Source organism: Helicoverpa zea, chromosome 8, assembly GCF_022581195.2.
Source record: "Helicoverpa zea isolate HzStark_Cry1AcR chromosome 8, ilHelZeax1.1, whole genome shotgun sequence".
Taxonomy (NCBI): domain Eukaryota; kingdom Metazoa; phylum Arthropoda; class Insecta; order Lepidoptera; family Noctuidae; genus Helicoverpa; species Helicoverpa zea.
In genome coordinates this window covers 8,702,680-8,722,237 of record NC_061459.1, presented here as the reverse complement: position 1 = coordinate 8,722,237, position 19,558 = coordinate 8,702,680, and the positions used below count along the sequence as shown (strand labels likewise).

Below are 19,558 nucleotides of genomic sequence, written 5' to 3'. Positions count from 1 at the left end.
AAGATCTATAATTATGTTTTTTTTTTGACAAATTAGTTCAACTGCAATAATTTCACAACCCACTTGCTTTTCAATGCGATGAACCGACACGTCGTTCAAAAGAAAATGACTGAAAAATGTTCACAATGAAACACAAAGCAATAAAGCCAAAAGGTATTTCCTCTAACCAGACCTGATCAGTTCAATAAATACAAGGAACAAGAAGCCCAATGAAAGGGAAAATGCGTTATCAACAGTCGGGGCGAATCGGAAATTCGGAAACGTGGTCTTTTAGTGGTGAGAATGAGGAGCAAAGAGGTTTCATATCGGCCACATAAAAATGTCGGCTGCCACTGCATTGTAGTACTTACCGATAGCACCTGAAGTGTGGTGCAGGTTGTAGCGTCAGCAGAACAGTTTTAAGGTGGGTAATACCATTAATACGTAACATTTTTTTTGTCATTGTCACATACTCAATCGACAGCGGAAAAAATGATATATGTCGCAGGGATATGATAAAAACGGGGATTTGATCAATTGACTAAGGGATTTGATCAAATCATCATCTTTTCCCTAAACAAATCTAGTGAATTGAACAAATCCCTAAATTGGTTCAGTGAAATGATAAAAATAATTTTGCTTTGATATTTTAAAGGTTTATTTGGTAAGATATACCTACATAATTATGATAATCAGGTGTGTGTAATACAAGGAAATATTGATAAAAAAAATCACCATTACTCAGAACAATATTTTTTTTTTAAACAATGAACAAAAATTTCTTTAAAAAATAAAAAATATTTTAGTTGCGTATGATATGCCTATATGTAATAATCACTTATTAAAACATGTAGCTGATTTGTGGCATCGTGAATTACATAAAGGAATTTCTTACAGGCGCAAGACAAGAACTGACATGGTTTTTGTCATTTCACTGAACCAATTTAGGGATTTGTTCAATTCACTAGATTTGTTTAGGGAAAAGATAAAATCGTGTTGTTATTTTAACATCCTCCGTGATTTGATCAAATCCCCTAGGGAATTGATCAAATCCCCGTTTTTATCATATCCCTGCGGCATATACATTAACTTTTATTTGAAAAGAGATAGTAGATACTTGAGAGCCGTAATGGATATTAAGCAGTTACTACTTATTCAAAGAAAAGTATGTGTGTTAGTTTAAATACTCGAGTCAAATAAAAGGAAAATCCAGAATATAATAAGGAAAAATAACGAGATCACGGGACCAAGTGACGTCAACACCTAGTTAAAGGAAAGTGATTTCACATTGACTATGAATAGCTACAAATAATCATGTTTTTGTTGTCAATTCGACATGACACCTAATTTTTTGTCAACATTTGTGCCTGACTTTTGGATAATAAAGTTATTTGCATTCATAAAACTTCGAAGTAGAATGTCGAATGAAATAAGGAAAATAATTAACGAAAACAAGTTCAGCTCCATATTGTATAAAGATTTGGATCAAGTGACTGTAGTGTACTAAATTGCTTTTTAGTGAGACAAATTACATTTAAAGGGTTTTTGGTTATTGAAATTTTCAGTAATTTATTCTCAGAAAAAATTAACCGACATTCTTCGAAATAGCTTCACAGTACAATTTTTAAGTTATCATTGGATATCAATTTTTTTTTAAAGAACACAATTACCTGTTTTTTATACTAACGCTACAACGAACGTGCAAAGAGGAGAAAAATCACCCCAATTTCCCGACCCCCGCCCTCATTGTCGGCCCAACACACCCTGATAGAATTGTTATCGATGCCATCTTTAATTTCACCACTGTAAACAACCACCAACATTATGATCCATAACAGAACTACAGACAGGTTCAAAATGTAGTTTACGTGTAGTTACTATTGCACAATAACGTTCACGTGAGTTATTATATACCTACTATAATCCTCAGAATTGAAGCATGTCGAATTCTACAGTCTACGGTCTTAGTTGGTCCTGACACGGTACAGCAAGTTAACAAAAACACGCCTCGAGATTTAGTTCCATTTCCTCAGTCAATCACATATACAGGTAAACTGGCGTATATTGCTTTAGTCACACGAGAAATGATGACTGTCAAGTTTATGACTACGTGAAGGTGCAACTTGACTCATGCATATTGCACATTCTGACTGACCTTTCCTGTCCTATTTCTTATTGTAAATTCACTGGATGAATAAGCACTTCAAACCTATAAAAAAAAGGCTGCATTCATGTCGAGTGATGTAACAAAACACAAATAGATGAAACAAATCGCGTGCATTGTACATGAAGCGCATATTCAAATAGAAAGGGTTGACAATAAATAAAGGTGTGAGTTGTGACGAGCGAACCAACCTTCGCAGCCGGTCTCCTCGAGCGTGAACGTCACAATGAGGTGCGTGAAAAATGGCTCCCACCGACGCGACGGCCCACAAATCAAAACTGTGAAACCGTTTGGCAAAAAATGAAAATAAAAAAACACAAATATAACAGCGTAGGAAGCCGGGCGCACACCACTGATGGCTTCTTGCAATAATTTCCGTTTTCAATGAACGCGTTTTTCTTTTTCTTATCATCGCACGAACTAGGATGGTTGGGAATAAATTGAAATACAAAATTGATTGTTGACTTTTCCCGGCCGCTTTATTACTGTTACAAATAGGAAAAAGATTGAAAATTGCCTACAGCGAGACTCCGCGCCGGCGGCGGATTTGATGATTCTTCAATCAACTAAGGACACATACTATGTACTTATGCCGAGCTATACGTAAATCCCAGGATAGTGATCATCTACTAGAGTCCTCTATTAGATCTGATTTCATAGATATCACTTGTTGCCATTGTAATTTAAGGGGAAGTTTAAAAAGAAAATGTTAGTGCAAGCGTTATACCAAGATCACGAGATACTGCAATCTGTTGGACGATTTATTAAGTTGTTGGCTTCAGTTACAGGACTGAGGGTTACATGCACTATCTTTCGACGTAACAATTCGAACTTTAAACTAGATTTTAATTTAACTCTAACAGAAACTGTAAAAATAACTATTGCGTACATCGCAACCAAATGGTCTCATCTAAGTTGGACATCGATATTTTTATTTCTTTAAATGAGTCTTAAGAAAATGCTCAAGTTAACCAGTAACCTTAATGGATGGAATGACAATGCTGCATCGTATGAAAAATTAAATGAAAATGCGCCTATTTATTATTTTTATGTTGATAAATAGGCCAGCTATTATTTTTACGAGCTATTCCCTGTTTACACTGCTTAATGCCCGGTCAGGATGAGTTAACGACAGTTGTCAGTTCTTTTACCCTCCAGCAGGGATTTATATAGGAAAATGGTTCTTATACAATGACTATTCTTAAAGAACTCTGTAGTTCTATAAAAATGCGTCCAATATTCCGTGTTTCCGTAACTGAGAGAGGGGAATGGAAGGTCTGCTTTAACTGGACAAGCTATGCCCCCGATGCTCCTATTTTTATTTGAGTTTTAATTATTAAAAGTTTTATGAACTGCTTATTTCTTTTTACGAGATTGTTGAATTAATTCCTTTTGTTTGTTAACTCGACCCTCCTTGTATTATCAAATGCTAAAAGTTGTGTTTGTTTCGCTGTAATTAATGTACAGAATTGAAATTGTGATATCTCTTTGCAAGATCCGCCTTTGGGACTGTTGCTATAACGTTACGCTCAGGCGTCGAGTTTGGGTATAAACTGCGAAAGTAATAAGATACGATGAATAATAAGTCACGTCCGTCTCGAACGATAAATTCAAATGAATATGTTTTATATTCATTTCGATTGAGTGGGTTATTCACAAATTTACCGTTATCACGTCCGCTGAATATCATAAAACATTTTAAAGTTCGCAAAGAGATATTTGAGAGTCGAACCTTCATTCGGCGCCGTGGGTTCGCTGTAAGTAAATTTAACTTTAAAATATGCATAACAGTTTTCCGATGCGATCCCCTTTCGAATTTAAACACATCGAGTCGTATTAAGATACATTTCGATTCAGTGCACTTGGGAAGTTCGGGAAGAAAATGCTATTCAGTTTAAAGATGATGTGGCCGCTAGTTTCAGTGCAAAATGTTAGGAAAGAATGTTGCATCGAGAAGTTCTTGTTTTTGAAAAACATGTACCTACGTAGGTAATATTAAGGTTTTTTCCGCGACACTATCTAGAAATAATTCAATAGTAAGGAGCTTGTTATTAAGGCACGCTATTCAAAAACTACGTAGGGCAGGCATAGGCATATCCCACTGAAATCTTCAAGAACCAAACTTGGACATCGAACATTTTTAACTTACTATAAGTACCTACCCGCTTCATTTATAACATTTTATAAGTGTACATATTTTAGATATCGAGACCAAAACATTGCTAAAACAAGCGTCGACCTACAAAAACTCCTGAAAATATAAACCCAAAAATATTATAAAGATTTTAACGCATCAGAAATTGCAAGAGGCTTGTAGACTTGGAAGTTAAGTGTACTTAACCGCGACTTGTGAAAATGCAAATAAGGAGCTTCCCGACGCGCCGGCCGACGCGGGGATTTGTCTCCACCAGATATGATAATTAGTTTAACAGAGATGCGAATTTGTAAGATACCCGCTTATAAAGTTACGGTTTTGTTAGTGGAGTATGAAGAGAAAAATGCCCCCACTAGTTTTTTTGTTTTCTGCTTCATTCTCTCTGGAAAGTAAATTAAAAGGGCATTACATGGCCCTGAAGCCTAAGTTATAATAATAATGTTACGCACATCGACTTTAGTCAAAGACATAAGCATACTCGTACATAAAATTTAAAACCCCTCTATTTCTGTACTGCAGTTGCAACAAGACGTGTAAATGTAATTATTAATATTTTAGTTCAGTTTGGTGGAGAACAAGCTCTTAAAAACATACAAATTCGTAGAGCTCTAAAATGCATAAAATAGAACACAAAATTCTTCAATATGGTCTGGAAACTTGTTAATGCTATTAGAGCAAGCTACGGAGGCGTTAAGCCTGCAACCTTACTTAATTCTACTTATTCGACAAACTTCGGCAGCAGCATCGGCGTCGCGCACCCTACCAGACCTCACTGCATGCCATTATTATCAACAGACTTTACATAATCGAATCTCTAAGTTTTCAAATAATACACGGTTATACTCAACAATTAAAAGTTTTATACTTTTTCAAACAATATCACAATAAAATGAACATTAAATCAAACACGCCAAAATGAAGAATCCAAAGAAAAGAGTAAGTGTATTTGATACATTGCTTCGTCCGGCACTGCGTACCTTAACTTTTACGTCATGGTGTTGTGCTTCCACGCTAGGTTTCCTATCAGTATTGTCTAAATCTCCTTGTTCCAGCTTCTTACGCTCATTAGAATATTTTTCGTTTGGCCAGGACTTGGTTTCTGTTACTTCCGTTTCAGAAACGTAATACGTAGGAGTTGGTGGTGCATCCGTGGTTGTATCTTCTGGCGTTACAGTGGTCGTTGGTGGCGGCAGCGTGACTGGTTTGGTTTCCTCTTTTGTTGGTACGGCAGAAGTCACAATGGGTACAGCAGCTGTGGTGGTTTCTATCAGACGTGTGTCTTCCGTCACAGTAGATGATGTCTCAGAAGTAGTTTCGGGCGGGTCCTTATTGGCTACGACACAAATATGGGAGCATTGTTCCTCATGACATTTGTCCTCTATGCCGCAAGTTATGAAGTTGTCCCAAGCTGATAATAATTGGTACAGATGTGGTTGCTTGCAGTCGTTGTCAATGTAAGTTTGAATGCCCGCTACATCATTTTCACAAATAAGTGGTCCACCGCTGTTGCCCTTCGAGAAATATAAGAATATTTAAGGACTAAATAAAAATAATAATAAAAAAAGAAGCAAATTGAAAATACTGAAAATGAAATAAATGAATTGGTTATTAAAATGTATTGGTTATTATCTCACTTGACAGAAGTTCTCGTCATAATTCGCGTTCTTATTTTCATCGCTGTCGGCGGCGCATGTCATGGTGGTGCCAATGAAATGGGAACCGCAGTTTTGAATTGATGGTGGTAGCAGCTCCACAGTCAGTTGCATCAAATTCCTTTCATCGGTCCGATTGCCGGAACTCTTCTGCGAATTATAATTGAGAGATTACCAATATTTCTGAGCAATAGCTTTGATCAATAATAAGTTCATTTTTAAATTTTCTTGCAGTCAGATCATTTATGGGACATTGGCAATGAATTGCATTTACAAAAAATCGCAAATTGTACTGATGCATCGGATATATGAGTGAACGTTAACGCAACAAAAAACATTATTTTGGGTTTTCTAAAGGATTAAAACGCCGCCATAAGAAACTGGCAACTCACTGCATATACGAGTACGATGCAAGTTTTCTCCTGGTACTCTCGTTTGGGGCTGAGGTTTGAGATGCCCACTGCTGATGTCATGTTGAACGCTAATAAGACCTTCATCAGGGAAATGTCTGTGCGCCACCATTGCGTCGCGCTGTGGTTGTATGGACGAACGACTTGTATAACCTGTACGTGATAATGAAAATAATTATTACTATGTTTATGATTGTCGGTAAGTAGTACTTAGTAGCTCCTGCGTGCATATCAGCAATACTTGAGGTATTAGAGATAGGTTGCCATCTGGAAGACCAAGTCCTTTGACCTGTTGTGGCCCTTGAACCCATAATTACATTATCAACTCCTTTTGCTTTCTATCAACAATATTGGAATTTATACTATTTGGAATTATGTTTGTGGAAGTAGAAAATATTGGAACTGTATGTATGTGTCCACTGTGTTCCAATGTGTCCTTTGATGTCCAAGCAATAATTAGGGACTGAAACTGTACAAATACATCTTTTCGGAAACAAATATGTTTCAATATTCTGTGTTACCTCTCGCTCTTGTTCATCCTCGTCTTCATTAAGTGTGAAATTGGCATCAATTGTAACTGCACCGAGTCTGGCTAGAAGTGTTTTACGTGGAAAGCCGTTGGGTCCGTCTGTGAGGATGCTGGGCCCTACTGCGGAGGTGACGAGCCAGTCAGGTCGGATCAGGACTGCTCCTCGGAGGAACCTTGCGCCAGTGCCATCTACTACCGACTCATCGGGATAGTATAGGAATGCCTGGTGAAACAGAAACAAATGGATGTATATAGCTTTCAGATTATCTGGAAGATGAAAATATTACTTAGGAGTAAAATCGGCTTAGCTCCAGTTTAATAAATGTTGCGTATTTTTTTTTGCTTACAATTCTCTGTAAGGCCTTGATTGCTTGCTTTAACATTTTTTAGTTCACCATAGATAATGACAAAGATGGAATGAAATCGGAATGAATGACATTTAAGATTACCCAAGTCTTCAAACGGAATAAGACAAAACTTTGCAAAAAACCAGTTTTGTATCACCAGATTACGACCAACTTACCATGTAAGGAAATAGCCCTCGTCGAACTTCCTGTTCACCTTCCGCATTTACTTCTACACATAACGTCAAAGCTGCAAAATTACCAAAAATATATTTACCGACCAATCTGTATGGGAGAAAACGAAAATATCAATATAAACATTCAGCAATTACCGAAACACAGTGCAATTAGAATTTTAGTTTTCATATTCGTAGAAAACTATCATAAACATTTATAAGAAAACTAAATGACGTTTCACCGTCAAATACATTGCCGGTGTGACAGTAGAAATTTCAAAAGAAGAATAGATATCGTTTTTCATAATGTTTTCACTGCCAGGTAAATCAAACAGTTTTTATGAACCTGCACAAAACATATTTAAATCCTCATTTTTAACCTAAATGCTATAATTCTTTTTAACTCTCTCTGTCGTAAAAATCGAATTAGTCGAGTCACGTCCCTTTATTTTTCTCCGCTATCTTTGACAAAGTTACGCCGACTCGAGTTAAAGACATTAATCAGAATCTCATCCAAGCCAAGATGTATTATCCTCAATAAAGCGGAAAGAATGACTTCGCGATTTTAAAACGCGTGTTTTACAGATAAAGGCGGCGGATAAATCTGGGGAACACCTAATTATTCATGTTAGGGGTGTTTAAGAGTGCGTATTAATACGCTAGGAGCTGCGTCGACTTTTGAAAAATATGCTAAGAACATTAAAAGTGCAGTTTATTTAAAATACCGTGGACGGAAACACGGCTTGGGCGGGCGCGCCATCACGAGAGCGCTGTGTTGGTACGTCTTTTCAGTTTTATTTCAGATTGGATGAATGTATAAAACATTGAAGGGAAAAAGTTAGTTTTGTGAATGTGATTTCACTTTAGTATTTAAGTATAATAAATATCATTCTAGATAACAATTTATTTTATTATAAAATAATGTATACAATAGATAAACAAATAAAAAAAATCTATGGGTACTTTAGTACGAGCCTAACCGATATAACAATTAGTAAGCCACTTTAAGGTAGAGAAACAGTGACATTGTCCCCAAATGAGCGGAGATATCGTATCCAAACCGCTGATGCAGCCACGACCATAGCACTTGTTCAGACGGTTATTACATGTCCAGTTTACCTGGACCTGTCAAAGTGTGCTACTTTCTTCTAAATGTTCTAAGCCATTACAAGGTTTTAGGGGTAAGCCGTGTCTTCTTAACTTGGTATTGGTATAACGGTCGGAATGAACGAGCTACGTGTTTTGGCTGCTCCCCGCAATTGCTTTACAGTTCTGTCTCTTTGCAGTTGTAAAACGATGTCCTAAAATATCAATAAAACTGCTATATAACTTTTAATCGTAGTTGTATTTTAACAGCTTTATTGATTTTGCGAAAAGCAATCCAACGAATATTTATAGGGTATCCGTAACAGCGGCCGTTTTTATTGTTTTGTTGGTGAATATAAAATGATACCGGGATTTTTGAGCGCTGCTAGTTTTGCTATTCTATTTTGATAGTTATTCATTGTTTGAAATAATAGAAAATAAATTCTAGCATGGTTAGAATAGTTAGTTACATTAAGGTGTTCTCTATTTACTTTAAATAAATGTTACCTTTGTTTTGTATATGTTTTGATATTGGCCATAGAAATATGCAGATATCAAAAAGAAGCTGCAATTTGGAATTGCATTTTATTATCCAAGATAGCATCAGAGATCCAGAATTTATGCCTTATCCACATTTTAAATACCTGAAGTATAGAGGGGAATACATGAAGCATGTGAGTAAATGCGCATTACGAGCCCGTTGCGTACAAATTCCGTGGAGTCTAGGCGAACTTTTCGCCAGCTTAGCAACTGCGAGTCGCGAAAGGTGATATGAATATTAAACGCTTCAAGAATTAGAAGATTTATACGACAATTCGGAAGTTGGGCGGTCCTCGCGCACTTAAATGAATGTTTAACATTATCTGCGGAGTTTTAAGGAACTTGAGCCTCTTAAACAACTTGCGAAGAAACTTTAATAGAGAGCGGCTCTCGGGCGATTAATTCGAAGACGTGGAAAGGTGGACGGGAATTCTTAATGTGGAAGGGTAACTGGAGGTGTTCAATCAGTGCATCTAATAGAGAAAGGGGTGCGCTTCATTTGAATTACTTTAGGGATTTTACAATTTGAGTTTTTGTGCAAATTCCTTATTGCTGCGCCCTAACAGGGTATCATGTATGTACCTCTACATTTTAAAACACCTTGTAACACTCATGATTGCAATAAATATTTGAAGTTTGAAGTTTGAAGTTATTCTAAGGAGTAGGTACCTAAGCTTATAGTTAATTAATGTTTAATTGAGATCTTTGCGTATTCATCGGCAACAGAAAAAATATCTACTTATAGATTTTTTCCCACACCAAGCTTACTGATAAACGTAACAGTGTAACAGCAACAATGAAATCAGTTGAAACACAGTTGATACCCACGCGATGAAAACCTCAACGGTAATATCGGCAACATATCCGTTTCGCGAGCTTGACAATATAAATTGATTGGCGTAGTGTGCGTGTGCGTCATTGTTCTCGCCGTCATTTTCCGATGTCCCGTCCCGTTCTATTGTACTGCACTTTATTGAATTTGATTTACGCGCCAATTTTTGTAGGCTTCGGTTTTTATTAACTGACCTCGGTGCCGATGTAAACTTAATTGAATCCGCCAACAAAAGGTATCGAATGAAAAGAGCGTCCAGCGGTGTGCGATGCAGATTATAATAGGTTTTTCCGAATTTGCATGGGTTTTAAGTTACTCGATATTCGATATTTTCACGGCGGTTGAACTATTGCGTTCGATATGTTTGTGGAAACTGCTTTAATTAGGTTTTCTTTAATTAACTATTATTTATTTTATTGTATACCTTGCATGAAGCAGCACGATACATCTAAAAGTGTCCAGATTCTTTATTTGTCACATCCCGAACCTCACTGTATAGAAGAAGGTTGTCTTAAAATTTTCTGCAACAAAAGCGAATAATTCGCTGAAAGGCCGTAATCTGAGTTAATTATCTGAAATTTGGTCGTATTTAACGTCGTTTCAAAATGAGTTTTCACAATTGGAGGCGAGTCAAAAGAGCTTTCTAAAGGAAAGCAAACACAATTAGGAGCAAGTTCTTGTTTGTAAATTGTCGGGGAAAGAGTGTGTATGACACACGGGGCTACGCGCATAGACATGTTACTGATTTCTACATCACTGTCAAAACTGGTGGCCTTGTAAAGCAAAATTGTAACGGACAATTTCAAACTGCTGTTTAAGTGCTAATCGTAGTTGCCCTTACTTTCTCGTATGTTAATCGTATTGGTATGATTAAAAGTATCCAATAAGAAGAATAGATGGAACTACCCATTTAATGGTTTATATTTCTTAGGCTATGAATAGTAATGATTAGTTTCAAACCTATTTTTAATAATAATATATTTCATACAGAAGATTTTTTTTTCTTGTTTGTTTGTGTTATTTAAATCTTTTATCTTGTGTACATCTTTTTTGAGTGAATAAATTGTTTTACTTCTTTCTTCTTCCTATATGCAAAAATAAAAGAAATCCTCTAAATTAATTCCAAAAAATCTTTAAAATCAAAAACGCACATACCCCTTACTTCAGTGTTTGTGTGCCGGCCGCTAAGCTCATTATTATGATTGTGCCCTATAGAGAGATACAGAATCAAATCAGTCGCAACAATGCCGACGCAATTATACCCGCGAGGGGAGACGTCTTGTGGAGACGTGGTCGCAAATGACGACTAAGACTGTCTTAAAAACATGGATTGAAAAAAAACTTCTAAATCTAATGTTTTTAGAAAAAAATACTAAGTTTTGAAAAGTAAATATTGTCTCGAAGTAAGTTTTGCATCATTCTCAAAAGTCGAACTTTAAGTTCAGTACATACATACGCTGTAACTGTAACACTTTCAATGCTACAATATTCCACTTAAAGCCAATAAAACGTTCAATAACCATTCTGTAAATGCAGACAAACCAAAACCAACATTGTAACGGAATGAAAGTCAAACTCTTTCATTGTCAGTAATGCAAATCCTCGTCTGAATACGGTCTGTTTACTTCTTTGCCCCTTTGTTTCAGCCGTAACGAGCAGAAAAAGGGCCCATTCAGAACATCCGAACCTAATTACCCTACCCTTGGTTACAAAGGAGGGTTTCTAATTAACGATATTATGTCAAATAATTTGTTTGAGCCGACGTCTTACTCGGTCTGAATCGCGGATTGGATTAAGTTTGCTCGGCACCGGTACGTTTGCTTTATAAAGAAAAGCTGTTCAAGTGGAAACGAAAGAACTGTCATTGTGACCGAGAATTTGTTTTTGTTGGATATTCAATTAGAAGTATGGCGGGGTTAAGTTTGAGATTAATTGGTTAATCTTAAATGAAGTCGATTTGTTTCACTCATTTTTAAACTTGTTGATATCAATTTCTCAAGTTATTATTTAAAACTCGTAAGTGTTTAACAAGAGTCTATTAAAGACAATGATTGTTCGTTTTAAGTACAGTACACACACGTGCAAAATAAATAGTGTGACTTATTCAGAACAAAAACGACATTGGATCTACTGACTACCAACCACCATTTGTTGCCTTCCACAATACATCGCCAGCATACTTTTTCGTCCCAACTATTCAGTTTGAAGGTAAACCTACCTTCTATTCACCATGTATGTAAACACAGGGTCGCAACAATGATGATGGATGACCAACGTCACATGTTCCAACACGCGGCTTTTGCCTCGTCAGCTGAGTATTAGCAATCTGTCAGTGCTAACCATGCATTTGTCATTACGATTGGGTGGCATTAATTGGATTAGTGTCATTAGTTGCCCCTTCACTTTGTCTTATGATGCATGTGTGTAAGTGATATGAGGTATGGGAAGGTACTTTTAAGTATGACTTTAGCAGTTACAATTATTATTTTTCCCTCAATTAAATGCCAAAGAAAAGTTACTTTAAAAAACTCAAGGAAATCTTTAAGCGCGCTGGTATTCGTAGCCTCTAAGAAAGTAAGACATCTTACTAAATAATAAGTTTCATAAACTTATGTAATGTATAGAACAGGTAATAGTCGTGTAGGTTAGTATATGCACAAACTTCACAAAATAAGTTATTTGCCGGTTATAAGTATCGGAGGAACTTTAAAATTGAACTAATGTAACATTATTGACAGTTCAGTTAACATATTTTTTCAACTGTAAATAAACACCAATTTCACAAAGAATTTTTAAATAAACATGGTATTAAAGGGTAGCTTTTCCTATAACAACACATGCACAGAATTAATAAAAAAGGCTTATGTACCTGTAGGCTTATCTATCAAAGTTAAAAATAAATAAATACTAGTGGCGCAATCTGCAGCTTATTCATTCGGCATAATGGATGTGTGGATTCGCAACAATATCAGCCGTTACATCAAAAATACAGCCAAAATGCCTGTATTAAGTGTGATTCTTGGAAAATAGCTAGATTATTTTTGTAAAAGGCTCAGTTTCTGGTCGTACATAATACCGTTCTAGGGTATCAAAGGGGTAGGACGTAGGATTATCAGACATTTGAATGCGCCGGCCGCTTCTCGCTCTAATTGAGTTAATATTTGGTTATCGGCGGCGCGCACTCGGCCCGAGCGACTAATCCTGCCGAATTAATGACGCGAATTTATCATTATTAATGCGTACGTGATCCTCGCCACACCTGATTTTACGCTGCGAGCTGCGTTCATATGACATGGCGGTACTGGCGGTGCTCGTGTGATATATGCTGCTTTACTAACTTTTGTGGATCGGCAAGCGTTGTTGCATCTAGTGATGCAATAAAACACAGTTTTTTGGATGTTATTATAATGATAAACTGTACGATAGGAATTATGGGTGACAAGTGACAAGTTAATTAGTGAAGCAAAATTTTCGAAAAAAAAAAAATTAACCAACAAAATTTTTTACAATAATTGAGGCCCTAGATCACACTAGGATTCCCTGTATTGTTCGGCCTGCATACATTTTAACAAAGTACTTAGGTACTTAATTAACATTGACAAGATTAACTTACGCGTTCCCACTAGATCTTCTAGAACTCCCTTCCTTCTTCTTAACGTTCCCCGTTGTTATACTAATTACAGACAGAATTCGTTCTTTATAAGATGCGCAAAGTTCTACAACAATCTGGTTGACTTTTCTGAACTTGACTTATTCGTTACTAAACCACATGTATTCAATAGATTACTGACAAAACATTGGTTCGATAGCTGTTCTATTTAGTACAGCAAGACTTACTATGTTACAGTGTAGTAATGTAGTTTTGTTTCTTTTTACATTATTCCTAATTTTCCTATTATATTTCCTTTTGTATTTACTTTTCTTCCTCAAGCATGCTCTTCATAAATAACTAAATGCGAAAACATGTTATTGGTTAATAGTTGCATATTTTGTTGTTTTTGTTAGATGTTAATACTGTATGTTTTCCGACTATAATAAAATAAAATAAATAAATAAAACATATCGATCATCGATTGATGATATCACTATGTTTATATCATTTTGATGTTAATATGAGCACCACTCCTTCTGAATGACTTGCAGGTAACTATGTATCGATCTAAAATGCCTGCTACAGCACACTTGTTTTGAATTTTCCGCTAGAGTTATTCACAATGAAAAGAAAATGTGTTGTCTTGTTTGTTTCACGTGTGAACGCGGCGCGGCCAACTGCGACGTCCATTCAATTCGACAGTTTTACGACGCGACTCCCGTTTATTCGCACGTTTCGCTCCGTTATGGCTTTATTACAATTTTTTATAGCTTCACTAGTTCATATTTTTGACGGTGTTAAGGGATTAAAGATGTGGAGATTAATATGACGCACGTTGAAAAAACTCAATATAAAAGTGCTTTGTTATTGGCCATAGAAGATAACCACAATAGCTTTTTGTTTTTTGCTTAGTTTTCAAATCACCTTTTACTTTCACCTTTATATTAAAGCTTTTTATGAGTATGTCCTAAAGATTCAGATGCAATACTTTATATATGCGAAACACTGATCACCACATTTGAATAGTTCATCGCTGCAGATATAATCCGTCATTTGACAACCCGGAGCATGCCTCCGCCTACTCAAACCCTACAAATTGGTATTGTGAGTGGTGCATGAAGGACGATACACAAGCAAACAGCCGGTAACGAGCGATCAATGCGCAATCACAGAGCGCTAATCACGCGCGATTGACGGCGGACGCAAATGACGGACGGAGCAAATGACGGACGAAGCATTTGACGTGCCGTATCGTGCGACGGGAGGCTAACACGTTGTATTGAATTATTATGACCACCGCGTGGCCAAACAAGAAAACATATAAGACAGTTTTTATTTTATATTTTAAGTTTTTTGTTACAAATTTACATTGAAAGGCGTTAAGACATGACTTAAAATTGCTTGGAGAATAAGCCTAACCTATCTTATAAAATTCCTCTATAATTGACTTTCACAGCCAAAGCTTTTGCCTCTACTTTTCAAAAACTGTATTTTTAGCTAATAAACGAATACATAACTATACTGTGGTTTCTTTGTGCTTTAGATATATTTTTCTATCCAATACTGCAACAGCTCAAGATATGCAACTAGGTACATATTTCTTGAGCAAACCCGTAAGTCAAACTAACACATAGGTCAGTAGTAATTAGACACGCGACAAATTAGATCAAGTTGCACATGACAGTGGATTATTGATTGCTAGGTGGTGGGTGGTAGGCATAATGACGTCACGCGGCCCACAGCCAGTAATTAACGACTGATTAACGCACAATTAGCACTGATCACTGATAACAGATGCCGGCGGAACTTGAAACCGGCGCAGTTGTGTGTGGAAAGATGTGTAGGTGCTATGATTTTCTTTCATAGTGGGTTTGAATTCATGTTATTGCTGAAGCTTTGTCATTTATTTTTTGTTAAGCGTTCTGATATTTGGTATCACTTGATGAACCTTCCGCTACCTATAGCTAGACATTTTTGGCCTTACCACAAAAACTTTAACAACTGTTTTACACTTGTCTAAAAAAAATGTGGCTCCAAAATGAACCATATGTCAACGTCATAATTTGACATTTTTTTAGACAAGCCTTAAACTGACGTTAAAAAGTTTTTGTAGTAAGACGGCAAATGTTTTATGATAAAAGTCATAATATAAAGGTAAATTTTCTGTTAAATCAAAGAGGCAAGTACATCGTGGCAGCAACTGTAAAATGCAGCCTTTTAACGTGTGATTGAATTGTCAGAATTTAATCTTAGTTTCATTCCGAAATTAATTTACATGAAACGCAAAAGCTTTTAATGTTGGTAATTAAAATAGTGAAGTATACATTTAATCCCCTATTGTACAACGATGCAAGGTGTTCGCAGAATTGACAATAAGTGGTATTCCAATATAATTAACATTACGATGTAAAATTTAACAATGCTCATTATTGAAAATATTTCAATAAAATCGTTAATTAAAATGGAGTGTTCGAATGCAGGGGATAATTACGTTCGTCTGTATTGTTGTGTTGTGTCATAGAGTGGGAAATAATTAAATTTTGTAACAACAGATGGATTAAGGCGACACTCGGGACGTTTGAATTTGTTTATCGCTTGCCGGCAGAGCTAATGTCGTCACACGGTTCGGCGCACACAAACTCTCTGCTTCAAATGGATAATTTGTGACACCACCTATTATTTCAAGATCTCATAAAAGGTGGTAGGTATCTCTGACCTTTTTTAGGGCTGCCAAACATTTTTCCATTCCGCACCTACTTATATACCTATATTATACATAGTTTACGAGAACACACCACGTATATTTTTGTGTTGAACTGTGTTTAACCTATTTGCAAAATAAATATCATTCATAATAATACGTGCTACTGCTAAATATCTATTTTGGTCTAGCACAAATAAAATTGTAATATAGGTATTCTTAATGACACTTTAAAACACACTTACAGGCATGGACATGTACATTTCTTTCTGCAAAAATCTACAAAAACAGAAAGTCTCTTAACTCATCGAAAGTCACGTTTTTAGTATCGGCATCCGTCGGTTCTGTTAAAGGTGGCCTGGATAAGCTCGTTCGGCTTAGCTCGTCTCATAAATCAGTCTATGTCGGTTTAGCTAATTGTTGTGACGTGCGCCCAGTCGCCCAGTTCGCCCAGATACCTCAGAAAATATCGCCCGATTTTTCGCCAGCCTTTAAGGTGAATTATTTAGTTTGACGTTTACCTTTCAGTTTGGAGATTTTCCGATGTTTATTGAACATCTGTTTGAGTACGTATCTATACGGTTTGTAAATATTCTTTCTATTTCTGGTTTAATGCGATTAGATACTAGCAAAAGCTGTAATAAAGACATGGTGGTGGGGTTACGTAACTAAAATAATAAATTAAACCTATAGGTATATGTTTATACCTATATAATAGAATAAACACAAAAATATGAAAAAAGAAATAATATGGAAAATAACGGAAAACTGCAGTAGTGGACCAACATATCCGTCGGAAAAGTTTTGAATTCGTGGATGGCCTATTAGTGGCCGATAGTGACATAGGTTCACTTAGAGATTTCTACTACTTTTTAGCTAGAGTTATAAGTAAGTAATACATACCCAAATATTAAGATTACGTACTTTTTAAATTGATTTTCTATTGTTCTTTAATTAGCGGCATAAACACCTACAACATGTTTATCATAGTTACAGGTTTAGGCCTTATTTAATTTATTAATTTGCTAAGAACAACACATACGATCTTCAGGCACATCAAAATAACTACCGTTACAGGTGTGGGGTACAAAAATTTTTTTCTTCACAATTACTTTGAAGAACTTAATGTGTTTATATTTATGCTACAAGTTAGTGATTACAATCATATTTACTACAAGCTATTTTCTAAAATCATATGTTGAGTAGGCATTGAAACCTCTAGTTCCCCTAATTTTAATAAACACAGCTATTAGTACTGGCTGAACATGTAAGTATTCATCTACAGAGTATATTGAAAAGTCAGGAACTAGCTTTTGATATTTTCTTTGTGACTTTTCTGTCACCGACTTTTCGAAAACAAACTGAAAATTAAATGTACCATATCTTTTTTAGCAACCTCGAAATGTTACTACTTCCTAGGTACTTTACATCATAGAGGTTCTGATTACGACAAACACAAGTATGGTAAGGGGATGATGACATAGCTCGTCAAATACCTGTCCTCATATCACATACATCAAAGCTGCAGATAAGGGGATGTTCTTCTTAGAAAGGGTTAATGTTCCCACACCCGGGTAGGTAAATGACACCCGGTTATACGGTAAGTACAGCTTAGTTTAATTAATACTGAAAAACATTCTTGTCATTTTTGATAGAGCTAGTCAAAGGATAAAAGTAAAGAGGGTTGATAGAACAATTTCAATAGCTTTACGGTAAGTTTTAAACTGTACAGTTTTCTACTATATTTCCATTTATTTACCCCTTTTTTATCCTTAAAAATATCTTCAAAGTCAAATCCAAAGTATTTATTTGCACATCAATACAATAATTTTATGAGCTTGTATCGATTTCAAAACCGACTTAAACCTTAAGTTTGTTTCTTGGAAACCCTTGGAAATGCATTTATTAGTGGTGTTTTCTACGTATAAATGTTGTCTACCTCCTGAAAAGTGTTTTCATATTTACTAGGCTTTTACTCTAAGGTGTCGAAATAGTTTTCAAAGTATTGACATGCTGAAATAAATATGATTTACTATTTAATTCTCAAAACACTGGCATCGGTCTACTTAATGTTTATGGTTATGTGGCAACCAGTATGTATACTAAATAACTATTTTTTAAATATGTGAATATGTAAAAAGTAATTAACCTTATGTATAAATACTTTATTTTCGTTTCTTTTTTATTGGGGGAACCTTCGAACAGTGCACTTGAGTTTGAAAAAAGCTTTATCTTAGGCTTTATTTGAGATACCGTTCATAACAATGAAAGCTCTAAAAATTAATACTTTAAAATAGGTGCTTACAAAAGATTATCAATTGAAAATTCATTCTGAAATGAAATCTTTTGTTTTGTCAACATAACTTTTTAAGTCATTTTAAGCCTTCGCCTCACAGCTTTTCATTTGTTTACTACTCTTTTGATCTTATACATAGGTACGTGCCCAATTTACATATTCCAATTTTAAATCAAAGGTAAATAAAACAGTGCATAAGGCATATACTTACTTTAAAGCATCTAAAGTGTCAGCAGAGTAACGCGGGCGTTTCGACTATGTTAATAATTTCTCAAAGACATTCCTGCCGTGCCCTCACTAACGCTTTGATAACTCTTCAAGATGCCTCGCATTTTCAACTGTATCTCCTCAGTGTAATTTACAGCATTTTCCGATTAAATTATGCGGTATTTAAAATATCGGAGACGAGTATTTCAGAAAATATAACGGAAATATTCCAGGAAGAATATAAGTAATTTAAAAAATGAAGTTATTTTCTGTTCAGCAGTTTTTAGGTAATTGTTCAAACATTCAATATCTTATTAAAATGTTATTATTCTGCATTTGTTATTCTAGAGGAATGTATATGCAGAATATTCTGAGAAAACACCTTTTGTTATGGCAAAAATATATACTAAGTTTTAATTTGATCTATTAGAAAGCATGCATATAAGAACTTAGAATTGTCGAAAGCTGTAAAACTGTATAATATTTTAATGTAACGATGCTGAATTACACAGAGAAGCTCTGAAATGAATAGGTGAAATTATCCACCGTAGAGTTTTGCCTAGACAAATAAATTTTAAATTCGTATCGAAGGTAACAAATTACTTGATAAAGTATCCTTAACGACGATACTTCAGGGAGTCTCCGCCCACCTGTCACGGGTTTTTCGAGCAGACGGGGCGGTCCCGCGGGTGGGCGGGGCGTGTGGCGCGGTGGGCGAGAGCACGCCTACCCAGGCGCCCCGCCCACCGGCTGACACTTCAGTCGCCAGCGAAGCGTCGGACGCGATGATACTGTTGACATGTCTGACATTTACCTGATGCAGATTGCTCTAGTAGCTCTCAGCATCTGACAGCCCTTGAAGTCTTATACATCATGTTCATTTATTAAAGCTAAA

The 19,558-nt window shown here is 35.9% G+C and overlaps 1 protein-coding gene across 1 annotated transcript; it reads right to left on the bottom strand.

Moving 5' to 3' along the window:
* Window positions 1–5,194: 5,194 nt before the first annotated feature.
* On the bottom strand, window positions 5,195–7,599 carry LOC124632702. The gene is made up of 6 exons (XM_047167649.1): window positions 7,566–7,599; window positions 7,413–7,483; window positions 6,882–7,112; window positions 6,343–6,513; window positions 5,933–6,100; window positions 5,195–5,809 (listed from the first exon to the last, which is right to left on the bottom strand). The coding sequence occupies exons 1-6, from the start codon at window positions 7,597–7,599 to the stop codon at window positions 5,195–5,197; spliced, it is 1,290 nt and encodes a 429-aa protein (XP_047023605.1).
* Between the last annotated feature and the right edge of the window lie 11,959 nt (window positions 7,600–19,558).

What these genes read in the sequence shown, in the direction of transcription:
- LOC124632702 (XM_047167649.1), bottom strand. Translation starts at nt 7,599, where the DNA reads ATGAAAACTAAAATTCTAATTGCACTGTGTTTCG. An exon ending in TCTAATTGCACTGTGTTTCG is followed by an intron (nt 7,484 to 7,565) that starts GTAATTGCTGAA and finishes GTAATTTTGCAG; the next exon opens with CTTTGACGTTATGTGTAGAA. An exon ending in AGGATGAACAAGAGCGAGAG is followed by an intron (nt 6,514 to 6,881) that starts GTAACACAGAAT and finishes TATCACGTACAG; the next exon opens with GTTATACAAGTCGTTCGTCC.